The 26,725-nt window shown below is 37.7% G+C and overlaps 1 protein-coding gene across 1 annotated transcript in view; it reads left to right on the forward strand.

Annotated features, from left to right (window-relative positions):
• The window catches only part of PLA2R1 (phospholipase A2 receptor 1), a 126,492-nt gene extending 100,030 nt beyond the window's left edge, over positions 1-26,462 (forward strand). The window contains exons 21-31 of the mRNA XM_064287449.1: positions 1,834-1,973; positions 8,460-8,577; positions 9,407-9,537; positions 9,869-10,016; positions 13,636-13,874; positions 15,595-15,763; positions 17,332-17,472; positions 17,971-18,087; positions 22,436-22,612; positions 25,307-25,339; positions 25,460-26,462. Of these exons, the coding sequence (XP_064143519.1) occupies positions 1,834-1,973; positions 8,460-8,577; positions 9,407-9,537; positions 9,869-10,016; positions 13,636-13,874; positions 15,595-15,763; positions 17,332-17,472; positions 17,971-18,087; positions 22,436-22,612; positions 25,307-25,339; positions 25,460-25,674 (1,628 nt within the window). The 3' untranslated portion in view covers positions 25,675-26,462. The remainder of the gene's footprint in view (positions 1-1,833; positions 1,974-8,459; positions 8,578-9,406; positions 9,538-9,868; positions 10,017-13,635; positions 13,875-15,594; positions 15,764-17,331; positions 17,473-17,970; positions 18,088-22,435; positions 22,613-25,306; positions 25,340-25,459) is intronic.
• Positions 26,463-26,725: the final 263 nt, after the last annotated feature.

Genomic DNA, 26,725 nt, shown 5'->3' on the forward strand with positions numbered 1-26,725 from the left:
CCTTCCAGCCAAACCATAGACAAGCCCTTAAACAAACAATAACACCCAAGAGGAACATGCTCCTTAGAACAGTCAGTTACACAAGTTCATTTGCCTAAAAGTACAGATGAGAAGGCAGGAAGGAGTAGAAAATCTGGACGAAAGGAAACAAGGAACGCAGGGCAGAAATGGGGAGAATGCTGACACATTGTGGGAGGTGCAACCAGTGTCATGGAACACTTTATGTGCGAACTATCAAATGGGAAACTAATTCTCTGTTTCTCTGTAAACTTTCACTTAAAGCACAACAAAAAAAAAATTTTTTTTAATATGCCTGACAAATGCCATTCTCTACAAAACTTCAGTATCAATCCATTTTTTGTGTATTTGTTCCTAGGGTCTAGATTATAATTAGCCAGAATTTTAACACCTGTGAAACTTCCTTCCATTTTCCTATTTAATAAATTTTTTTAATTGAACTCAATATTCTTTTTGTTTGTTTTGTTTTGTTTTAATAACTGACATTAAATGCTGCTTGCCTTAGAACAGCAACTGTTTGCAAGTTGGATTTAAAAGTACATTTATGTTGATGATAGTTTTTTTAATTCTATTTGTCAGGACAGTATTGTTTTGGTTGCATTGTCCATTCATATCTACCTCTCAATTTCTAACTAATAAAAGGTAATATGTCTACAACCCTAACAGATTCACAACCAACCTTGTGCCCTAAGTCAGGAGAGGGATAACCACGGAAAACAATCCTTGGTGTGAGGGCCTCTACAGAGGTTAGGAAAGGAAAAGCCATGTGGCTAGTCAGCTTGCTTTTGCCAGCAGGTGTCACAACAGCCTCCAGAAAGGGCTACTTTGTGAGTCTGAGAGAACAGCTGATGTGCACTGAAACTAGCATTCATCCCTCCTTCAAAATGCCAACATCCTTTTGGCTCACATTCCTGAAACTAGAAATCTGAGCCTGTCCTTGCAGTTTGCATGCATCTTTGCCCTGTTCTGGAATATACAACTTGAATGTTAATGAAATGCCTTCCATAACCCTTATTCTGAAAATTTAGCTCTTCTAAATTAAAAAAAAAAAAAAAATGTCCAGGAGCCTAAGGACTTCACGATATATTTTACTGCAGGCATGTTTACATGTGAGTCTGTGTTATTTAAGGGTCAGTGCTGAGAAGTGCTACTTTCTTAGAAGTTCCTGACCTGGTGTTTCCAAATTATTATATTTTTGAAAGAATTATAAAGCAAAAATGATTCACCTATTGTTTTAGAATCTTTTTTCTCTTTACATTGAAGCTGGATATTTTAAAACAAAGTATTCTTTTGCTACTGAAGTCAAATGTTCTTAAGACTTTGATCAGTTCTATGATTTCAACTGCAGTGTTTAGGTTTTTTTTTGCATTTGCAAAATTTCTACCTTCTTGAATTACAATGATTGCTTTGGCATGTTGCCCAGTTAGCTGTTATCACTAGAACTCTATGATGTGTAGTTAAATTCAGTTCCGTTTCTGTTGTTGTTGTGTGCCATCAAGTCAATTCCAACTCATAGTGACCCTAGATGACAGAGTAGAAATGCCCCATAGAATTTCTTAGGATGTAATCTTTACAGGAACAGATCACCAGGTCTTTTCTCACATGGAGAGGCTGGTGGGTTTGAACTGCTAACTTTTAGGTTAGTAGCCGAGCACTTGACCATTTGCACCACCAATCCTCCTTAGTTCAGTTTTTGAAGTAAAAAAAAAATTAAAAAGATAAACTATAGGAATCACAAAAATAATGATCAATAGAGAGTGCCTACAATGAGTCACCATTGTTTCCATGCTGTTTCTAAACTGTTTTCTTCTCCAGGACTCTGGGGCAGTGAAGAGTGTTCCGCTTCTATGCCTAGTATTTGTAAGCGAAAAAAGTTTTGGGTCATAGAGAAAGAGAAAGATACACCAAAACAACATGGAATGTGTCCGAAAGGATGGCTGTATTTTAACTATAAGGTAAATTTGTTTTCAAAGAGTTGCCTTTATTCATCTGTAAAATGAGGGGAGAGGGGCTGTAATGCAGGTTTATGCATCCAATCAATAAGTATTTACTGGGCACCTACTCTTTGCCAGGTGGTATTCTAGGTTCTACGGAGGGGTAGATAGACAATAAGCAAATAACAAGAAAGTAAAAAAAGATAAGTATAACATACCAAAAAAAAAGTCGCTTTTGTTCTCCTTTGCAGATGTTAATTTGGAAAGTAATTTTTTTAAATGAGAATGGCTTTTACAAATAACGTGTTGTCAATAGGAATTTTTTGGTCACAACTTTCAAGAGATTTGGGAAGTTTTCGGTTTAGGTACAAGCCTCTTGGAATGAAAAGTTTTGTCAGAAACAGCCTCGACACCACTCCTCAGCCTTTATAATACTCTGTTTTTACTACTGGCACAGCCATTCATATCACGTTGTATAAATTTTTCATTCGGTGGTGTGTGTGTGTGTGTGTGTGTGTCTAGGCCCTCTCCCAAATAACCTGTAACTTATGTGGATCCCTGACCCCGTCTTCCCTTTTGCGTCTTCCTTGCCTGGAGCCGGCACAGAGCTCTGCCCTTAGTGTGAATTGACCGACTGATAACTTAGCTCAGTCGACCTCATCTTGAGCCTTATAAAGCTGGTGCTTCAGTACAGAATTAAAAAAAAAAAAATGCCAGTGCGGATATTGCAAACCAGATTCATTATTTCTGACATTGCCTTCAGTTAAGGCCTAGACTTTTCTTCCTCTCCCTATGTTTTGTTGTAAAATAATTTTATAGGCCTTAAAAAAAAAAATTTATAGGCTTTAGGTGGAGGTAATTAAAATATATGCCAATTTAATTGTTTAACTCTTCATTCTTTTGATAATTAAAAAACCCAAAATGTGGTCATAATTTGATATGCTAATATGAAATTGCTCTAAGTTTTCAGTCTAAGTGTTCAGATATGTTGGGATGTCATCCTCTCATTCTGTGTGATCTTGCACCCATTGCCATGGTGTGAAATGGGGCCATTTGGATTTTACTCACATTTGTTTAGCTCCCACTACATTATTTGGCACTGGTTTTTCTGATGGATTCCATAGATATTTCTTATTTTATTAAATTTTTTTAAATACACAGAATTACTATCCCCATCCTCATATATGAGAAGACTGAGCTAATAAAATTGTGACTTTCCTGAAGCTTCACAATGGGTAAGTGTCAGGCTGGGAATCAAACTCAGGTTTGCCCCTCTCTTATAGCTGCCACTTCGTATAAGAACTAAGAATTGCCCCACCCATCAGCTCAGCCCCAGGATCCAATCAGCACAGTGGCACTGTGAGACACTTTCTAGAAAAATATAGCTGTTCTCTAAAACTTAAATATAGTGCTCTGGTGTACACTAGTTTTAAATATATGATTCTTTCTGTCTCCTTCCTAGTTTCTCAAACTACAAAATCTTTCCACCAGCTGTAAATTATTTATACATTTCAGTAGGAGAAACTTGTAGCTAATATCATTCAGCAGGACACTGAGGATTATTAAATTTTTTATCAAAACCTTTGTCAATTAATTTCTCAGAGCTGTTAGAGCAAGTGCATCCTGGAACAGCCTGTAGGGAACAGATACAAAGGAATGCCCATCTTGTCTCAAAGTCATATTTTTGGTACAGAGAGCAGCCCCAAAGCAGAACACAACTGATCTAGTTACTAACTCATACTTCCGCCATTTATAAACTGAAATATTATGAGGAGATTAATGGCAAGTCAAATCCTTGACATTAGAGGAATAATTCTTAGAAACCCACAGTAGACATTTTTGGTTAAGACCTTGACTATTATCCTTCCAAAATTTTTTTATGCACACTGCTTATGTCCAACCCACGTTTCCTCCTGTGTAAATAGAGGCAGTATGTACACACATAGATAGGACAGAGTGATATGGAGCCTAGTGGAACAAACCCAAGGCAGAAGATCAAGCAAATGCTTCCTTTAAGAGGACTAGAAAGGGGCGTGAGTAAGGCACGGACACATACATGAGAGTAGAAGCTAGGTATGAAGAATGAATAAAACATGCTCACATAGTTTAGCGTTCGAAAAAAATCTTTATTGATAACCAACAGCTAGATCAGTGGTTCTCAATTCTGATCACATATTCATTATCACCTGGGGAGTTTCTAAAAATTGTCAAGGACCAGGTGACATCCCAAAGATTCTGATATAATTAATCTGCATAGAGTCCAGGCATCAGTATTTTTTTTTTTAAGGCTCCCTTGGTGATTGTAGAAACCCTGGTGGTGTGGTGGTTAAGAGCTATGCCTGCTAACCAAAAGGTCAGCAGTTCGAATCTACCAGGGGCTCCTTGGAAACCCTATAGGGCAGTTCTACTCTGTCCTATAGGGTTGCTATGAGCTGGAATTGACTTGACAGCAATGGGTTTGGTAATTGTAATGTGCAGCCAATATTTTCCCACCAACTCAACAGTAATAGTTTTACAACTTTGTCCTCAAGTCATTCAGAGGATTTGATTACTAAGGATACTGTCACAGCAGGCTTCATGAGTAGGTAACCATTTATAGGGCAGAGTTTCAGAGTTACCATTCATACCTCCTCGACCAGGTTGCCTTCCCCTGAATATCGATGGCTAAAATTCCAACATTAGAGTGCCATTCCTTTGATTCAATATTTTCATTTGTTCTTTTCAAGGGAAATACTTCTGAGATTGCCTTATTGTCATCCATACCTTGGAATAAGTGGGTCTATCAGATTATTAGAAAAGCTGGTAATAGGAGGACTGGTGGCTGAGAAGAGTAGAGAGCCCAGTGGCGATGGTCTTTCCTGTTTAACAAATACAGCTACAGAAGGAAAATTGGAGATAAGAATGAAAACATTACTCACTTCACAGTTCTCAGTGGGTTTCCCTGTATTATGTACGTCCCATTAAACTTTGCTGCCTGTTGGGCAACTTTCTAAGACTAATTTTTATTTCTAGGTAAAAAAAAAAAAAAAAAAACAGTTGATTGACTGATTATCCACCTTTTAGAGTTAAGCATCTTTTCTGGTGTCTCATAAATTATCTTCTCCGTGTTTGATGATGTAAAAGGTGTTTGACCAGGCATTACTCCAGGAAGGGTCGTCTAAGATACTTGTCACATTAGAGCTGTGGGAGGAAGAAATTCTAATTATTCCAGCTTAACTCTTGTGCATCTCTTCACAACTTTTTATTCAAGAACCTTGACTGAATGCTAGTGGCTACTTTGCACCATCTAGTTTGGGATTCATCAATATTTGCTTTCATATATTACATAATTTTTCCTTTAAAAATGCTCTATTTAGAATTTATTCAAATTCTTAACACTTTATTCACTTATTCATTCATTCATTTAACTACATTGGATAGTAGCAATTCAGTTATGAGGAAAAAGACACAAGCCCTTCTCTTTCAGAGCTTACAGACTAGCAGGGAAACATTAATAAATCAATCAGGAAAATGACTATCATTTAAAACTGTGACAAATGCCATGAAGAAGAGTTATATAGTTCTATAAAAGTGTATAACAGGAGGACCTGACTGAGGTGGTCAGAAGGCAGGGAGCATTAAGGTAGGAGTAACAGCATGTGCTAAGGTCCTGTGGCAAGAGGGAATGTGACATATTTAAGAAACAAAAGGAAACATAGAGACCCTAAAACAGTGAGAAGTGAGACTGACTAAAGAGGTAGGCAAGGGCCATGTCATGTTAGTTTCTCACTTTTATCCTAAGAGGAAAGGAAATTCCCTGTAGGGCTTTAAACTAAAAAGTGACATCATCAGGGCTGAGTTTTGAAAAGAATCACTCAGGCTGCAGCACCAAGGATAGCTTGGAGAAGGGCAAGAGTAAGAATAACAGGAAGCTACTGCAGTGGTCCAGGAAAAAGATTATAACTTGGGCTAAGATGGTGGAGGGAGAGACAGTGGGGTGGCGGGGTGGGGGGTTGTATTTCAGAAATGAGATGTCCAACTGGTAGAGTTGTAGGGGTGCTGGAATGGGAGGGCAAGGATGACCCTCAGGTTTCTAGCTTATGCAAATGCATGGCTAACTGTGCCATTCAGTGTCAGGTGCCGGCGTAGGGGGGAGTTGATTCAAATGTTGAACTGGAAATTACTTTGAGACAAAAAATAATTTTATATTCCAAACTTATTTGGAATATAAGCCTGTTGAAATCGAGCTGATTCTGACTCCTAGCAACCCTATAGGACAGAGCAGAACTGCCCCATAGAGTTTCCAAGGATCACCTGGTGGATTCGAACTGCTGACCTTTTGGTCAGCAGCCGAGCTCTTAAAGCACTGTGCCACCAGAGCTCCTTGGAATATAATAGTGCCTCCTTAAATCACAGTAATAATCAGAGATGCATTAAACCTGATCACATTTTGCGAGTTAGTACGTAACTAAACAGTTTATAATTAAAGATGCTGTACTTGATCTTGCTTTGCTTTAATTATTAATGATGCCATTTCAGAGTATGTTAGTAAATATGTTCTACTTTTAGAAACAATGAAGTCGTGGTAATGGGAGGCCACACTTCCATAGTCAAGCTGGTAAATCGTTGCTGAGGCAAACTTTGTGTGTGTGTTAAGGGGGTGTGTGTGGGTTGTTTTTCTGGAGAGATTTATTGAGCTAACTGAACCAACGAGACTCATTGGTATTTTTGAATGGTTCATTAGTGTGGCTCTCTGAACACAAGGTGAATTCACATTAAATGATAAGACTTACTAATAATTAGTAGGTGCCACTCTTTGGAATTTGTAATCAAAAGAAAGAGGCAAAAAGAAAAGAAATAGATAAAAGGGAACTTGTTATAAAATTAAACTCCTTTAAACCCAATTCAGTTTCTTTGTGAAACATACAAGGTAAAGGGAACCAAAAGGATGTATTTCCTCTTAGTTGGTAACTCAATTTCAGGCTAGATCAGGGTTTCTTGTTTTTATCCTAAGAGCAACGGGAAAGCCCTGTAGGGCTTTAAACTGAAGAGTGACATCATCAGGACTGAGTTTTTAAAAGAATCATCTTGGTACTATTGACATTTTGGGCTGAATACTTCTTTGCTGTGAGAGCTGTTCTGTGCATTGTAGACTGTTTAGTAGCATTCCTTGCCCCTACCCACTAGATGCCAGTAACAACCTTCTTCCAAGTTTTAGCAGCAAGAAATATCTCCAGACATTGTCAAATACCCCTGAGGGGAAAAAATTCTCAAATTTCACAAAATTTCACTTTATCCTTGCTTAAAGTCCCTCCTGGCTCCTCTGGAACCTTGCCTGATCCATTATGGCCTATTTTCTCTTCTCTCTCCTTCTCCCCTGTCTCTGTCCGGCTCTATCAATGTTTAAATTTCACTGAGCTTTAAAACCATTTGCCACTGAGTTGATTCCAACTCATGGTGACCCCATGTGTGTCAAAGTAGAACCATGCTCTGTAGAGTTTTCCATGACTGATTTTTCAGAAGTAGATCACCAGGTGTTTTTTTCCCAGGTACCTCTGGGTGGACTTGACGCTCCAGTCTTTCAGTTAGCAGCCTAGTGCATTAATTGTTTGCACCAGCCAGGGACTCCTCACTGAACTTTAAGGAATGGGGGAAGCTTTCCTTCAACCCTGCCTTACCTGCCAAGGAGGCGTGAGACATGATCCTCTCATGAGTAATGATCAACCTCTCATTGTCAAATCTCACAGCGTTTTATTTTCTCCTTGACATCGTTGGCCAACCAAACCAGGCAAACCAAACCCAGTGCCATCGAGTCGATTCCAACTCATAGTGACCCTATAGGACAGAATAGAACTGCCCCACAGAGTTTCCAAGGAGCGCCTGGAGGATTCGAACTGCCGACCCTTTGGTTAGCAGCCGTAGCACTTAACCACTACGCCACCAGGGTTTCCTCGTTGGCCAAAGCCTCCCTTTATTTCTCCTTCTCCTATTTTCTTGGTCCTGCCCTTGCCTGCTTTTCCTCCCACTGGGCTCGTCGTTTCTTTTCTGGCTCTTCCTGATTGACTTATTGACTAAATGTCTGATTCCAAGTATTTAATGAATTTAAATACCGGATGTGGTTTGATTCTTCTGTATTCCTCTTCCACTTAATGTGAGGAAGTGTGTTTGTAAATGAAATTGAACTAAGCTATTTGTTCTCACCCCCACAATTTTTTTTAGATGAAATCTGCCACTGTAAAGTGTGCAATCAGGCTGGCTTTTTTTAGGGGGGAATACTATTTTTCATTGAGCAAAAGGCATTGTTCTGAAATCCTGTCTACAACACACATCGTCGTTTCTACTCCTGCCACATGCGCTTGCTGTATGTTTTGGAGCAGATGAAGGAAAAAAATGGGTTATTTTTGCCCAAGAAAATTTCAAAGAATTTTCGAGGGCAATCCTCAGAGCACCTTTGGGAAATTTTAATTTTATTTAGAAATGTGTAAAACCGAACACTTTGTTTTGACTTTTTTTTTTTTTTTTTGATAGTGCCTTTTGGTGAAAATCCCCAAAGATCCAAACCATCGGAAGAACTGGACATCTGCTCAAAATTTCTGTGTTGAAGAAGGGGGGACACTGGTCTCCATTGAAAGTGAGGTGGAGCAAGGTAGAGTATTCAGTGGTCAACCAGGCCACAATAACCATTTTTATTCAAGCATTTAAAACAATACTAAGGCACAGAAGTTTTCTGTTTGACCTATAAGGTTTTTGGTTTTGTTTTCATATCATGACAACTATAAAAGTTAGTATACTGCATTGCTAATAAACTGCTCATTTTTGGAGTCTTTTGTCTCACTGGTAATAACAGGAAAAAATAGAGACATTTATGATCTGTATTTCTGAGTGGCTAAAATAATCTGGGGTATAGTCTATTATAACTGTGTGGTGTAATTTTTTAGATCCTTTGAGACTTACCTGTACACTTTTATTTGATGTTTAGCCAACAGTATACTCTAGCTTGGAAACCCTGATGGTGGTGTAGTGGTTAAGAGCTACGGCTGCTAACCAAAAAGGTCAGCAGTTCAAATCCAGCAGGCATTCCTTAAAAACTCAATGGGGCAGTTCTACTCTGTCCAGTAGGATCACTGTGAGTCAGAATCAGCTGGACGGCAATGGGTTTGGTTTGTTTGTTTTACACTCTCGCTTAAATATAGTGGGTAAATCTTTTCATTAGAAAGGCCATGAATGAACACTGGAAATTTTTTGTAATTGATGTAATAAAATCCAGGCTCAGCTAGCTGATTTCCGTCAGTTTAAGTGAAATGAAAGTGAAAGAGACCACATTACCTTAACAAGGACAAAATAACAATTACTACAATTGATTCGTAATTAAGTTTTCCTGTCATTTAAATATAATCATAGTTATAAACAGAGTTTGATGAATACCCAAATGGTTTATATGGTATTAAATTTGGTAACATATTCCTATTTTTCAGCTTTCATTACTATGAATCTTTTTGGCCAAACCACTAATGTGTGGATAGGGTTACAAAATGATGATTATGCAAAATGGCTAAATGGAAAGTCTGTAGTGTATTCTAACTGGTCTCCATTTGATATAATAAATGTAAGTTTTAAGATTTATTTTCTGTAGAAATGATTTTAGCATGAGATTCTATTCAAAACTTGTTTACTCAAGTTTTTATAGGCATAAGTTTGTGTGTCTGTTGGTAAAGTATTTTTAATTATGTAATTTCATATAATTTTTGTGTGTTCCATAAGTGTAATTACTTTAGTCATCACAGTAATTATTTATTTTGTAGGTTATGAAATGAGTTGTGAACAGGCTTATTAAATGCAAATAAATGAATGGTGATTGTGTGTTAATCAGAAAATTATGTCCTGAATAAAAATTTCAAAGATTTTTTTTTTGGTAACTTTTATATATTCTTTTAAAGATTCCACGTCATAATACCACAGAAGTTCAAAAACACATTCCTCTCTGTGCCTTGCTGTCAAGTAATCCTAATTTTCATTTCACTGGAAAATGGTATTTTGAGGACTGTGGAAAAAAAGGTTATGGGTTTGTTTGTGAAAAAATGCAGGGTAAGAAATATTTTTTTTTATTGCCTTCATTTCAATGGCTCATCTCTTCCGTATTTGTTTTACATAGCTGTATTAAAAAAAAAAAATAGCAAACAGTTTCACAGCTAAGAGTGCCAAGCACTTGTTCTTTGAGATTTACATATATTTAGTCATTTAATCCTCCGCTATCGCAGGATTATGCCCTATAGTGGGGTTCTTGGGACTGCAGAGGCCACTTGGGTGATGACCAAGGTTATGCATCCATTTTGGTCACGCTAAAAGACTTTATTGCTTTGTTCTGAGATTGTGTCTGTTCAGGCACTCAAAAAGACATTGAAAAAGTGTTGAAAAGAGTCGGGGAAATAAACCAATTCATGCTCACTTTTTTCTTGGAACGTTAATAATGGTTTCTTCACCTAAACTACAATAAAATGTTAACAACAGCAAAAAAATGGTTTCTGCCACTAAATACAGCATACAGCCGTTTTTCCGGATCTGATGACCAAAAAACCACAGGGGCTTCTGGTGGGAAACACCAAAGCCATACTATTATAGATAGTATGACCTTTAGTAATAAAAATAAAAGCAATAACAACAACCACAATAGCTAACATCTATTGTGCTTTTACTGGGTGTTAGGCTCCCTATGGGGCCCTGGCAGCCCAGTGGTAAAGTGTTCAGCTGCTAACCAAAAGGTTGGCAGTTTGAACCCACCAGCCACTCCTGGAAAACTCTACAGGGTAGTTCAACTCTGTCCTATACGGTTGCTGTGAGTTGGAATCAACTCGACGGCAATGAGTTTGGGTTCTTTAGTTAGGCTCCCTATACTATGCCACCCTCGAAAGCCATAGTTTGTGGCTGGAGCAGACTAACATATACGTGCTTATTTGGAATATGAATTAAAGTTCTTAATGTTATATGCATGTGAACCCTTTAATGATATCCAGTGTCAACCCATACTCAGAAAATCAGTTTTACGGAAGTTTGGTCCTGGTTCAAATTGCTGGCCTTTCAATTAATGGCTTAGCGCTTAACCACTAAGGTATCAGGGTTCCTTCTCATGGTTCACAGTTATCACTTAAATATAATAGTGGTCAGGAACTGAAAGAAGACACTAGATCAGGTATACCAAACCCACTGCCGTCAAGTTGGCAACTCCATAGGGTTTCCAAGGCTGTAAATCTGCCACAGAGCAGCTGGTGGGTTTGAACCGTCGACCTTTTGGTTAGCAGTGGAGTCGAGTGCTTTAACCACCGTAACACCGGGCTCCTTAGATCAGGTATAGCAAGAGTGTTATGGGAAGAGCAGAGCCTTGTTGGGAAAGAATAGCAATATACAATGTACTTGTACACTTACGATGTACCCAGCGCTCGCTGGGCCTTGGTGTTATAAACATTATGCCATAAAATCCTCACAATTCATTGAAGAAGGTAAAATTCTCCCCATTTTATGGCTGAGAATTTGAGCCTTAGAAAAAATAAGTAGCACACTCAAGGTGTCTCAGTAAAGTACAATGATTCTATTCTACTACTTTGATGTTGATACCTTTTTGGAATTTACTCTCTGACCACTTTCTCTCTTTGATATTTTTGTAACGAAAATTATGTATTTTTGGGGGGAGACAGTATAGAGTAGTGGTGGTTTAGCACAGACACTGGAATTCCCATCTCGGCTGGCTCCCCATCTGACCTCTGTAAACAATCTGTTGGACAAGTTACTTATTTTCTCTGAACCTCAATTTCCTCATCTGTAAATTGGGGTAATAATGTCTCACAGAGTCTATGTATATACAGTGCTTAGCATAGTTCCCAGAATATGCTCAGCAATGATAATTGCTTTTATTATATGCTAGAAATTAACTACACAACAAACTTACTGAACTACACAAACTCTTGTGGCCTACAATGAAACCCCCCAAGTTCTGCTCCACTTCTCTATTTGCCAGATAAATATGTGCTTACATTTGGCTCAGAACCTAAAACCTCTTATCCATCTGAAAACATGAAGAAATCTGGAAAAGAAAAATGAGGTCAAAGTCAAGTCCCCAGATTTGGAACTTGGCTTTCAACAGATCTTTCTGTTGCAGGACAATGGGTAGCAAATTCATGTAGCTCAAAGTTACCCATGTTTCTAAACTTAATAGCACGTGTTACATAGGGAGAAATTCATATATGTAAAAATACAGATGTGTAATTTAGTGGGGAAAAAACAATCCCTTCAAACTGGTATTCAGGTTACATATATGGAGACTCTCAGTAACTTTAATTTTACTAATTTTTATAATTTTAAAATAGCTACTTTGGTATTATATTATGTCAATAACCATAAATTCAATATGTTGACTGACAAATAGATTTCTACAAAGAGTAAATGGATGATAAAAGTGTGATCTATCACAGTTTAGTTAGTAAATAGATTAATTTCACTTTGGTTTTACAGTGTGTATTACTGCCCTATTGAGGTCACATTTTCAGGGAAAAGTCAAATTCCCACTTTGCCATTTTTATTGGGGGGAATGTGGTAAAAGGAGGAAAGGGGAGCAAAACCAACATGTATTGAGGTGCCTCTGTGTCCCAGGTACTATAGTATGTGCCGTATATGCATATCTCACTTAATTTTCCCCATACCCTTCTAAGCAGGGAGGGAGGGGGGGCTTTCTAATTTCTTGTAGACCAGAAATTTGAGGTTTAGAGAGATTAACTAATTTGCCCATGTAATAAAACCAGTATACAGGGAGGAATACAAGTCACCCTGGATCAGAGTTTGGAAACTTACGTTTTAGGTTTTCTAAACTGAGTTTATCCTAGTACACAATATAATACAGAACAAAAAGTCAAACATACATATTGAAGGAGAAACACCTGTACATAAAGCACGGGCTTGGTTTTCACATGATCACAGCCTTCATGAACACATAAGCACTAATGACCGTGTGTGTGAAAACACTGCCTTTTAACTTATAAACCTTGACTCTGACAGATGAGGCATTAATAGTAACTTTTTAAAAAATAAGAATTGTCTTTATTTCTGAGCATTTACCTAATTTAAAAAAAATTCTTAGAATTTGCACATGTAAACTTTAAATATGATGATGACTATCATATTGTCTGAAAAGATTAATTGAGTGTTGTATCTGAGAACATCCACTTGTAAAATTATGCTTGCAGTACAACATGTGACTACATAATACATGTCAGTATTTTATTAGGAAGTATTAAGTTCTGCTAAAGCAGCCTGTGCTTGGCTGAGTGCAGCTAGTGGAGTGAAACCTGCCTGAGAAGATCGCCATCAGTTCCACCAAAAAGTAATTACGTTGACAAGGGATCTTCAAAAAGGTGAAATCTTCCAGAAGTGTTTCAGTATATGTTTATAATTTTGAAGAAACCAGTCATTACATTTTCTAAGTGTTCTAATTCTTTAGCATTGCCTACAATTTCAGATAGTGTCTTCATTTTGAAATAGTCAATTCTGGGAAGAAAAATTACCTGATTGTAACAACCGGGTACTATTGAGTTGATTCCAACTCATGGACCCCATGTGTGTCAGCATGGATCATGGTGACAGAGGTTCTTGCTAAACTCAGCCTCCCCCTTTCTCATCCAGATGCTGCAAATGATTTTTGTTCTTGTTCTTGTTCTAGATACTTCTGGACATGATGTAAATACATCTGATATGTATCCAATCCCCGATACTTTAGAATATGGAAACAGGACTTACAAAGTAATTAATGCAAATATGACTTGGTATACAGCAATGAAAACCTGCCTGATGCATGGAGCAGAACTGGTTAGCATTACAGACCAGTATCACCAGTCCTTCCTGACAGTTATCCTCAACCGGCTAGGACATGCCCACTGGATTGGACTGTTCACTGAAGATGTAGGTGCCCTAAATCCCTTGGAATACCCTTTCAAGATTAAGTTTCACATTTACCCCCTAATGATATGACCACTGAATTTACCACACAAAAATATTCTCGGAAATAAGAGAAATGTGATTTAAATAATTTCTTTATACAATAACTACTGACCATGACTACAAAATAAGGGTATACACCTTTTTTTTGGTAAACATCCACTTGACTAACTTCTGAATATTAATGTCCTTCAAAGGTTCTCTGAGAATTTTTGAGTTTTCCAGGATACTGCTTCATGTGTGCATTGGAACACACTGTAAACTGAAGCGCCTGTATGGGGGCAATTTGTCGCATTAAGGCATCCCCAAGAAAAAGTGAATCATGCGTCCTACCAAGAAATTTGCTTATTAATTAGTTCAGTACTCCTTGAAATTTAATATATGGGTTTCCACCCCCCACCAGGGATGTGCTTGGAAAAGTAAAACCTTTTTAGAGAAACATAAAATCTTTTCTAAACCTATGCCTGGTTTTATTCCACAAAGTTAATCACTGTAGTTTCTTGTGTGTCATCTAGAAATTTTCTACATATACACATATATACACATTAAGAGATGACTATGTATATCATTTTTAAACACGAGTGGCATCATACTACTTGCTTTTTTATTTAAAATGCCTTTTGCAGCTTTTCATATCAGCACATAAAAATCTAACTCATTATTTGTGACAGGGGCATGTAAGGATATACCACAGTTTGTTTAAACCATTCCCCTGTAAATGGACATTGGGGTTCTTCCCAGTTTTTCACAATTACAAACAAGGCACAACAAATATCCTTGTGCAAGTAGGATGAATTCCCAGAAGTGAAATTACTGAGTGGGCTTTAAATTTTCATAAAAAAAATTTTTTTTTTCTTTTTATGAGCAGTGCCAAATTGCCTTCCAAAAGTTTGCACCAATTTACATGCCAATAACAGTGTTTTGGTTATATCTGGCTTCCCAACATCTTTGCCAACCCTGGGTATTATCAAAACATTAGTCCTTGCCAGCGGGATGGGCAAAAGAATGGTATTTAATCATTGTTTTAACAAATATCCGTTAAGTATAAAGGTGATTGAGTATCTTTACATGCTATTGGACATTTTAATTTTTTCTTTGAACTTACTACTTGAGTTCTTTGCCCATTTTCTGTGTGTGAGTGTATGTGTGTGTGTCTTTTTCCTTTTGGTCTCTGAGAGTTCTTTAAGTAAGTTAGTCAATAAGAGCTATTTTTCCCGTTTTGAGTTTTATTTTTTGTATTTTTGTATTACAGAATGTTTTAACTTATATAACCAACTTTGCTTTATGGCCTCTGGATTTTGTATCAGACTTGGGAAGATTTTCCCAACACCAAGAGTACTAAAAAGTCAGCTACATTTTCTTAAACACTTTTATGATTTCAATTTTACATTTAAATCTTTGATCAATCTGAAATTTATTTTGGCGTAAAGAACAAGGTATTGATTGAATTTTACTCCTATTGCTTACTGGGAAAATATGGTGGCAGAGGACCAAGGAGTCTCCAAATTAAAAAAAGATGTGATTTGTGGCAGATAATTCTTTTTGTCAGGCCATATCCACAAGTTGCCTGTAAAAGAGGTGTGGAAATACAAGTCTGTGTGTGAGGTATGGGATGCTCAGACAGCTTTGGGTTATGTGACCAGTGGTCTTGACAAGGAAATGATGGCTCAATTTCCCTCTACAGAATGGTCTTAATTTTGACTGGTTTGATGGCACCAAATCCTCTTTCACTTATTGGAAAGACGAGGAGTCAGCCTTCCTGGGTGACTGTGTTTTTGCCGACACCAGCGGACGCTGGAGCAGCACAGCCTGCGAGTCATTTCTCCAAGGAGCCATTTGTCATGTGCCCACTGGTGGGTTCAATTTCATTCAACTCAAGAAATCCTTACTGTGTACCTACTATGTGCAAGGCACTGTGCTAAGCAGGTGATATGGAGATGAGTCGTAAGAAGTTTTTTTGCCCTCAAGAAGCCTTTGATACTGTCAGTGTTGTTAAGACAAATAACTGCTACACCAGGTAGGGCTGCCAAATGATCTAAGAGAGGTAGCCAGTGATATGAGAGCTGGAGGAAAAAAAAAAAAAAAACATCATATCCATTTGGAGGATGTAGAAAGTTTTTTTGAAAGACATGCTGATGGAGATGGACCTTAAAGAATGGGTGGGATGCAAGCAAGCAATGACGGACGCCGAGAGGCATTCCGAGCAGAAAAGCCTGGGCACAGACGTGGAAGGAAGAAAGAACTGGGTGTGTTTAAGGCAAAACTGATGCTGAGATTTGGCCGCATCACAGGTTACAGGGAAATGAGGCTAGAAAGGCAAGTTGGGAGCATGTATGGAAGGTCTTGGATACCAGACTGAAGATTATGTTTAAATTAAAGGCTAATAGGATTCTAGAGCTACAATAATAATGCTGACTATAATTATGATAGTTGATACTGTTTGGATATGTACTATATGCCAAGCCCTGCACTTTGTATAACTTATCTCATTTACATTTAAAGTCTGCCTGGCCCAACCCCTTTGTGTTAAAGATGAAACTTAACGTCAAAACATTAAATAGCTTCCTGAGGATCTCACAGCTGTCCATCAGCAGCACTAGGATTGGAAGCCACCCTTCCTCACTCACTGATGCACTGTGCATCCCATTACACCAAGTCACCTCTCCCTTGATTACTATTGTGGGCACAATGAGCGTCGGTAACATAAGCTGGTCTTCTTTTCAGTCTCTCATTTAGTAATTTAGATGCATATGTTACAAGTTAGATATTATAAATCAAATAGCATACACATTATGTAACTTCTGATCAAATAATTAATGATGAAAATGTAAATGATAGCCATATATTTTGGAAAAGCTGATTCTGCTTCCAAAGCACCATAAAGTGGTCCTTCTCATTAGCAGCTGAGCTCTTAACCACTATGCCACCAAGGCTGCCTCTTTTAATAACATTGTATTTATTTAGTAGTTAATGATTATCAGGCACTAACAGCCACTAACTCATTGAAGGGGCCCTGGTGGTGCAGTGGTTAAGCATTTGGCTGCTTGAAAGCCCCTTTTGTCATCATCATTCAGCTGTCAGTGTTTCTATGAATCACATCAGCCCAGTTGTTCCAACTTCTAGGATACTAATCAGAAACATGAAAGACAACCACCCTCACCCAGGCAGCACCCAAACTAAGCCCATGAAACCATGCATTAAGGCACCCTGTTATGTTTAGGAAAAGATTATTTCTGCCAGAGATGCTATAAACCAGTCTTGGTTTTGTAATCATTTACATTAAACCCAATCTTTCTGACTATTACCATAAAAATCTCATTACATATACTTATCTTGGTCTTTCATAGAATGTAATGCAATGTTTATCTCAATACATGAACACAACTACCACCCTGAAATCGTAACTGATTTTTGTTCATAGAGACAAGACCATTTGAACACCAAGAGTTGTGCTCGGAGACATCTATTCCCTGGATAAAATTTAAAAGTAATTGCTACAGTTTTTCTACAGTCCTAGACAGTATGAGTTTTGAGGCTGCTCATGAATTTTGCAAAAAGGAAGGTAATTCTTTTGTGATGGTAAAATTCTTTCAATGTGCTCTTTCTTGACATTTCAGTAAAGAATGTGGTTTTCTTCATTTCTCTGATTATTTAGTGACTTTAGGAACAACAAAAACAGTTGAAAAAATAAATACTATTGAATTTGTGTGCTTGAATATATAAAACTCATGGTCCAGGGTAGAATTTGAAAACCAAAGATGATATCTCAGGATACTGCACTTTCCCAAAAATGTGTTCCTTTTAAGTGCATTTGAATTATGAATTTTTAATGTTCCCTAAAATTATTATTCTACACTTCTAACTTCTTAGGTGCAAGCTTGTATCTTTCCATAAATGTGGTTTTACTTAAAATTTTAAATAAAAAATCACTTATATACAATGGGAAGTTTCAGTTTCCAAAGCCTGGACTTTATAGATGATGGTATGAGAAGACATTATTAAAATTGTGTTTATGTGTAAACATAATTACTTGTTCACTTGCTATTTGTCTCATTTATAGGATCTAACCTTTTAACAATCAAAGATGAGGCTGAAAATACATTTCTCCTAGAAGAGCTTGTAGAGTTTGGTTCTTCTGTCCAGATGGTTTGGTTGAACGCTCAATTTGATACTAACAGTAAGTGATTTGGGTAGAGAAGAAAAGAGGGCATAAATAGATACACAGTTGTTAAGGCTGATGATAATGGCATCTATGAACCAGAAAAGTCTCCTTAGGTACAATATTCGCTGTGAAAAAATAGCATGATTCCTAGAACTCTTTCTTCCAATGACAATATTGCTAATCCTTTTCTATACCTTCTATCCCTTTGAAATAATTCCAAAATCCCAAAAATAAAAACAAACTAAATAACAACATTAGGGTTATCTTATACTTGGTTTCATGTTGTAAAAATGCTTGACTTGGACTTTGTCTTCACAGGCCTTGTCACAGCATAAGAAAACCATATTTACTTGAAAATACCCCAGGTTTCTAAATAGTATAAAAGCACAATAGAGTTATAGAAATGTTTCAGGGATAAATTGTTCTATTAGACTTATTATTTGTTAATCATATAAACCAGAATTTGTAATAAAATGAGAATAGGATGGTCTTTATTTAATGGATGGTAATTGAAAAGTACTTCTAAAGAAAATAATTTTATTTGGCAATGGAAAGCTTGTTATAGTGTATACCAAGATGGGAGGTGTATTTGATCTTAAAATACTGAAAATATTTGATCACTGACATTGTTTAGAATTGTGAGCACACACACACACACAAAATCCAAATCCATTGCTGTTGACTTGATTCCAACTCATAACCAAAACCAAACCCGCTGTGATCGAGTCAATTCCAAATCATAGCGACCCTAATAAGAAGCAGACTGTTATTGTTAGTTGCCGTTGAATCAATTCTGACTCATGGTAACCCCAAGTGTTACAGAGTAGAACTGCTCCATGAAGTTTTCCAGCTATAATCTTAAAGAAAGGAGAATGCAGGTCTTTTCTTCCACAGTACCCCTGGGTAGGTTGGAACCACCAACCTTTCAGGTTAGCAGTCCAGTGCAAGCCATTTGCACCACCATGTTGTTGTTAGGTGCCGTTGAGTCCGTGTCAACTCATAGTGACCCTGTGTATAGCAGAACAAAACACTGCTCGGTCCTGTACCATTCTCAAAATCGTTATGCTTAAGCACATTGTTGCAGCCACTATGTCCATCCATCTCATTGACAGTCTTGCTCTTTTTTGCTGACCCTCTACTTTACCAAGCATGATGTCCTTCTCCAAGGACTGATCCCTCCTGATAACATGTCCAAAGTATGTGAGACAAAGTCTCTCCATTCTTGCTTTCAAGGAGCATTCTGGCTATACTTCTTCCAAGACAGATTTGTTCGTTCTTCTGGCAGTCCATAGTTAATGTTTTTCACCAACACTATAATTCAAAGGCATCAATTCTTCTTCAGTTTTCGTTATTCTTTGTCCAGCTTTCTCATGCACATGAGGTGATTGAAAATATCATGGCTTGGGTCAGGCGCACCTTAGTCCTCAAAGTGACACCTTCTCTCTCTCTCTTTTTTTTTCTTTTAGTATTTTATTGTGTTTTCAGTGAAAGTTTACACAGCAAATTGGGTTCCCATTTGACAATTTCTATACAAACTGTGCAGCGACATTACATTTTTCACAATGTGTCACCATTCTCTTTAATTGCATTCTGGTTGTTCCATTTCTAGTACTCTAGTTTCCCTGCCCCTTTATCTTTTCAACTTTGCTTTAGAGTAATTGTTGACCTTTTGGTCTCATATGGATGTTTTATTTTTAATTTTTTATTGTATTTTAGATGAAGGTTTACTGAGCAAACAAGTTTCTCATTAAACAATTAATACACATATTGTTTTGTGACATTGGTTGCCAACCCCAGGACTTGTCAACACTCTCCCTTTCTTGACCTTGGGTTCCCCATTACCAGCTTTCCTATCCTCTCCTGCTTTCCTGTCCTTGCCCCTGGGCTCGTGTGCCCATTTACTCTCATTTTGTTTAATGGGCCTTTCTAATCTTTGGCTGAAGGGTGAACCTCAGGAGTGACTTCAGTACTGAGCTATAAGGGTGTCTGGGGCCATACTCTACCACAGCCTCCACCAGACTGAGTCCAGCACAACTAGATGGTGCCCGGCTACCACCAACAACTGCTCTGACAGGGATCACAATAGAGGGTCCCGGACAGAGCTGGAGAAAAATGTAGAACAAAATGCTAACTCACAAAAAACAAAAAAAAAAGACAAGACTTACTGGTCTGACAGAGACTGAACATTTTTTCTTTTTAACACTTTAAAGAGGTATTTGGCAGCAGATCTGCCCAATGCCAATACATTGTTTGATTTCTTGACTGCTGCTCCATAGGCATTGATTGTAGATCCAAATAAGATGAAGTCCTATACAATTTCAATATTTTCTCCATTTATCGTGAGGTCACTTATTGGTTTGTTGTGAGGATTTTTGTTGTCTTTATGTTGAGGTGTAATCCATATTGAAGGCTGTAGTTTCTGATCTTCATCAGTAAGTGCTTCAAGTCCTCTTCAGTGTCAACAAGCAAGCTTGTGTCATCTGCATGTCGGATGTCGTTAAGGAGTCTTCCTCCAATCCTGGTGCCCCATTCTTCTTCATACAGTCCAGCTTCTCCGATTATTTGCCCGGCATACAGTTTGAATAAACATGGTGAAAAGATACAACCCTGACACACATCTTTCCTACTTTTAAACCACACAGTATCCCCTCATTCTGTTCAAGCAACTGCCTCTTGGTCTATGTGCAGACTCCACATGAGCACAGTTAACTGTTCTAGAATTCCCATTCTTTGGAACATTATCCAAAATTTGTTATGCTCCACACAGTGGACTGCCTATGCATAATCAATAAGACACAGGTAAACATTTTTCTGGTATTCTCTGCTTTCAGCCAGGATCCATCTAACATCAGCAATGATATCCCTGGTTCCACATCCCCTTCTGAATCCAGCTTGAATTTCTGGCAGTTCTCTGTACTGCTGCAACTGCTTTTGAATAATCTTCAGCAAAATTTTATTTGTTCATGATATTGAGGATATTGTTCAATAATTTCCACGTTTGGCTGCATCACCTTTCTTTGGAATGGGCACAAATATGGATTTCTTCCAGTTGGCTGGCCAGGTAGCTATCTTCCACATTTCCTGGCATAGATGAGCACATTCTTCCCTTTTGGTTTTCTATCTCCTGGTTTTTGCACATGTCATTATAATACTTTAGTTTGTCTTCTCTAGTTCATCATTTCTTCCATTCGCTTTAGCTACTCTATGTTCAGGAACAAGTTTCAGAGTCTCTTCTGACATACCTTTTGGTCTTTTTTTTCTTTCCTGTCTGTTTAATGATCTTTTGCTTTCTTCATGTATGATGTCATCCCATAACTCTTCTGGTCTTTAGTCATTAGTGTTCAATGCATCAAATCTATGCTTGAGATGGTCTCTAAATTCAGGTAGGGTAAACTCAAGGTTATACCTTGGGTCTCATGAACTTGTTTTAATTTTCTTCAGCTTCAACTGATGGTCTGTTCTGCAGTCAGCTCCTGGCCTTGTTCTGACTGATGATATTGAGCTTCTCCATCGTCTCTTTCCACAGATGTAGTCAGTTTGATTCCTGTGTATCCTATCTGGAAAAGTCCATGTGTATAGTCACCATTTATGTTGTTGAAAAAAGGCATTTGCAATGAAGAACTCATTGGTCTTGCAAAATTCTATCACGCAATATCTGGCATCATTTCTATCATCAAGGCCATATTTTCTAACTACTGATCCTTCTTTGTTTCCAGCTTTTGAATTCCAATCACTAGTATTTATCAATGCATCTTGATAGCATGTTCGATCAATTTCAGACTGAAGAAATTGCTAAAAATCTTCATTTTCTTCATCTTTGGCCTTAGTGGTTAGTGGTCTGCACCACCTAGAAGCCTAAAAAACAGACTAACTTTTAATAAGTTTTACTGTTGATTTAAAATTCTTTTCAGACAATGCACCTCCTTACTGCCTTCACATGGAATGGACCTCTCCCACCCAACCCCACCCCACCCTCTCCCCATGACACATTACTGGCTTGCTATTTTAAGAAACTCACTATGAAATTCTTTTCGAAAATGAGCCATTTTACAATGATATAGATGTTAGGACTTCCAAGGACTTTTCTTCAAATTGATTAGTTTATTAAATGATTTTCTTTAAATTTACTATAATGACATGGGATATTTTAAAATTCAAACCATTACAGTACAAAACAGGACATCCTAAGTGAACTAAATTAGAACAGTATATCTAAAACAGATACAGGGTTGTTCACAAGGCAACTTTATTAATACCTACTCTTTGACAAGTAAGAAGAGAGTCTCATTAAATCTGGGTGCTGCTTTTTATGGTTCATTCCAGTCTTAGTATAATTCATAAAAAGTTAGCAATTTTCCCACAGATGACACCATAAAGTGGTTTGATGGAACTCCCACAGACCAGTCAAACTGGGGTGTTCGAGAACCAGAGATGGATCTCTTCAAACCCCATCTGTGTGTTGCCCTGAGGATCCCGGAGGGACTGTGGCAATTATCCCCATGTCAAGAAAAAAAAGGCTTCATATGTAAAATGGAGGCAGGTGAGTCTAGTCAGAAGGTAATTCTTCATTTTGATTCTACCCTGTCTAATATTGTCACGCCTCTTTAGCATTTAAAGGTTTTCAAATCCAAGTATTCAGGGAGTATTCAGATAGATTCTAACGTTATCATCTTGTTCTATGTCGAACAAGTCAGAGATCACTACAGCTCCTGATATGAAGAAAAAAATCATTATAAAGCAACACGAAGACTATATGGCTTTCTTGTGTCACTGCAGCTGTTTATCTAATGGGCAAAAGCAGTTTATCTCAAGCAAATAGAGCTAGAAATGTAAAGGAGCAATTCTGATGACTGATACTTGGAATTTTTAAGGATCATTTTTGTTCCAGGAAATATATTCTAGGCCTGGATATCTTTGTCGAGGACAAGTAGAATTCTCTGTTGCAAGCCCTAATAGGTCATAAAAGTCAGATTTTAACTTCATCTTGACCTAAACAGTTTGTAGTGACTAAAAAATAATAATTTTAGAAATCTAAGCCAGAAAATTCTGGTTAATGACAAACAATAGCAGACATATCTAAGCTGGGATGTCCAAATGAACATCATTGACAGTGAATGATATTTATAATGATCGCAACCATTTCTGGATGCCAGTATCATAAAGAAAGGGGCATTGGTGTGGCCTGTGCTGTTGGGGAAGGCTTCAGACAGGAAGGCGGACTTTGGAATCTCAAAAGATGAGGAGAATCTGAGGAGTTGCAACAGAGGAAGAAGGGCATTTTGGACAAAGGGCCCAGCATGACTAAAGATCACAGCAGAGAATTCTCAGTAAGGGGGTGATGGGAATAAACTTGGACAGTAATGTAGGATCTGACCACGGAGAGCCTTCAATGCCAGGCTAAGGAGCTGAACTTCTTGGTGGAGGAGACAGAAAACGCATAGTGCTCTGGCTGTAAACACTCATCGGGATATAAGGGAAGAGGTTGTGACTTGAGTGATAGAACTAGAAATAAAAAAGGATGAGAGAAATGGGAGCAACATTCTGAAAACAGAATGAACAAGCCTTGATGACTGATAGAGACTGTCTAATGAAAGCGAGAAAACTGGTAGATGTGAGCACCAATGTTTGAAGGTCCAATACTGTATCAGTTCTATATGGAAAACATGACCAAGCTTAGTAAGTAGCCTGCCCAAGCAATACACTGGCATCTAAGCATCAGGAACAAATCAGAAATACCTCATGTTAGTACACTACTTTAAAACTTCCTATATGTAACCTCAATTATCCTTCACAGCAACTTTCCAAGGTTGTGGAGCAGATAGAATATCGGCATTTTACAGATGAGAAAAGTACTTGTCCAAACTGAGGCTATATTGAGGACTGATTCCAAATTTTCTGCCTCTGAGTGCTCCTTCTACACCTGCCCACTGCCTCTATCCTGAGAATAAATGCTCTTTTGACAGTCCTTCTTAAAGAGGTCTCCGCACACACACACACACGCACACCACACATGATTTCAATCATTTTATGCAAAATTATCCAACATTATTTTTAAATTGTAAAAACAAGCTTTAAAAAAATGTGGTCGTGCCATTGTTTCTTCTAAGTTTATGAAAGAGCGAATGAGCATATGTAGTGCACGAAGGCACTTCCCCTACGCACTGATCCACTGGACCATTCTCTACATCTTTTTCTGGGTTTTTACCTTGATCAAGAGAATAAAATAAAATAACCCATTACCGTAGAGTCAGTTCCAACTCAGGTGACCCCACGTGTGTCAGAGTAGCACTGAGCTCCATAAGGCTTTTCAGTAGCCGTACTCTTACGGAAGCAGTATACCAGGGCTTTCTTTCGAGGTGCCTCTGAGTGGACTGGAGGCATTAACCTTTTAGTTAGTAGCCAAGTCACCCAGGGACCCTTCAAAACCAACTCATAGTGACCCTGTAGGATAAAGTAGAACTGCCCCATAGAGTTTCGAAGGAGCAGCTGGTGGATTCGAACCACCGACCTTTTGGTCAGCAACTGTAGTAGCTCTTAACCACTGTACCACCAGGGCTTCTCCTCAGGGACCTTAGTGGCAAATTTTCAAATAGATTCTACTTGAAAGAGATACATTTTTACAGTAGAAAGTCCTAAAACAGGAACCCTCTAACTTTTTGTATGGAGGAACTATTATTTATTTCTCAAGATTCTTGAGATCACAAAGATGGGAAGATGCTGATATAAAAATCCTTGCATAGAGGCAGGGAGTTATCATTGCTGGACAAACTCCATGTCAGATCCCAACAAAACTGTGAGTTTCTTGGGGGCAGGGTCTATATTTTACTCATTTATGTTCTCAGCACAGTGCTAAAACTGGATGGGAACTCTTTGGCTTAAAAAAAAAAAAAAAAAACCAGTGTATCGTATATGTTTGTGAGTACTCATGATGAATGCTATAAATCAGTTGTCGGCAAACTTTTCTTATAACGGGCCAGATAGGAGATATTTTAGGCTTTGGGGGCCAGATGGTCTCTGTCACAACGACTCAACTGTGCCTATATAGCATAAAAGCAGCCACAGACAATATGTAAATGATGTGTGGCCGTGTTCCAATAAAACATTATTTATAAAAACAGGTGGCCAGATTTGGTCTGTTGGTCATAGTTTGCTGACCCCTGCTATAAATAATGACATAATATTACTAAGTTAAAAGAAAAACTTCACCTCAGTATTTTTGTGTGTTTTATTTTAGATATTCATCCTCTACCAGAGCACCTAGGAGAAGGTAGGTTTGGCACATTTTGATTTTTCTTACAGATAATAAAATTAAAAGTAAATATGTGACAGTCAGTGTCTGTCTTATTTCATTGTCATTGAAGTTTTCCTCTTTCTTGTCTTGTTTCAGGACCAAATCACAGCGTTGTACCTCTTGCTGTAACGGTGACACTCACAGTAATTCTGGCCGTTTCCGCACTTTCCTTCTGCATGTACAAGCTGAATGGTGGTTTCTTCAGGAGACTTGCAGGATTTAGAAATCCTTACTACCCTACAAGCAACTTCAGTACAGTGCATTCAGATGAGGATATCCTCATTTCTGATCTTGAGAAGAGTGATCACTAATATTGAAATCAGAGAATGCTAAAGCCGAGAAGACAGTAAAGAAGATCGTGAGGGGAATCTTTTCCACATTTCTCTGTGCAGACCAAATACCATTATAATAGGAATTGTGTCACTATTGTGATGATTATTTAAGTGATTATTGATTTTGAATTCTGACAAAATTAGGTGGGTTTTGATTTATTCATTTCCCCAAACTGTAGCCCATTCTTAAAGAGGAAACTCCACAATGGTTGTTATTCAGAAAGACAAGAACTAAAAAAGAAACCCCCTTTTTCAAAACTCTCAAACCAATGTGAATAATAGTTTCTTCTGAAATTTGCTTGGGAAATTTCTAAACTAATCTTGTACCTATTCAGACATTTACTTACACCCATACCACTGAGAGAGAGAAGAAAAACAAAACAAATTTTAAGCACCTACACGTATTTATGAAAGGAGAAGGAACAGCCAACTGTGAGGTGTCCTGTGTGTTGTGACTTCAATCTTTTAATACATTCATCATTAATAGCAGGGTTTGGAAAATACTGATTTCGAAGTTTAAAACTCATAGGCTCTGGGCTCTAAATTAATATTTAGGATGACATTTGCTTTTATTAGGTCTGACTTCTCAAGCTAAAGGAGAAAAAAAATTACCTCTCTTTAAATAGTAAAGAACTTGGTTAGCAGAACACTTTCATAAGCAACCTTTTGAGCTAATTAAAATGTGGCCTAAAACCTTCACGTTGCCTTTCTCTCATTAATTTTTTAAAATGAGGTGGATTTCTTTAAAATCTAAAATAATTTATACAAATTACAACCTAAATTAAAATATAAGGTATTTGAGGACAAAACTTTCTTTTTGATGGAATAAAAAGTACTATATCTGTACCTTTATCTATCTATATATACAGTCTATAATATTACTGATAAAATTTTAAATTCTTTCTGTCTTAAATCACTGCTGAGTGTTTTAATTACTGATGACTAAGTCTGATACGGAAACATTGGTGGCATAGTGGTTAAGAGCTACGGCTGCTAACCAAAAGGCTGGCAGTTTGAATCCACCAGGCAC

This window comes from Loxodonta africana, chromosome 6, assembly GCF_030014295.1.
Source record: "Loxodonta africana isolate mLoxAfr1 chromosome 6, mLoxAfr1.hap2, whole genome shotgun sequence".
Taxonomy (NCBI): Eukaryota; Metazoa; Chordata; class Mammalia; order Proboscidea; family Elephantidae; genus Loxodonta; species Loxodonta africana.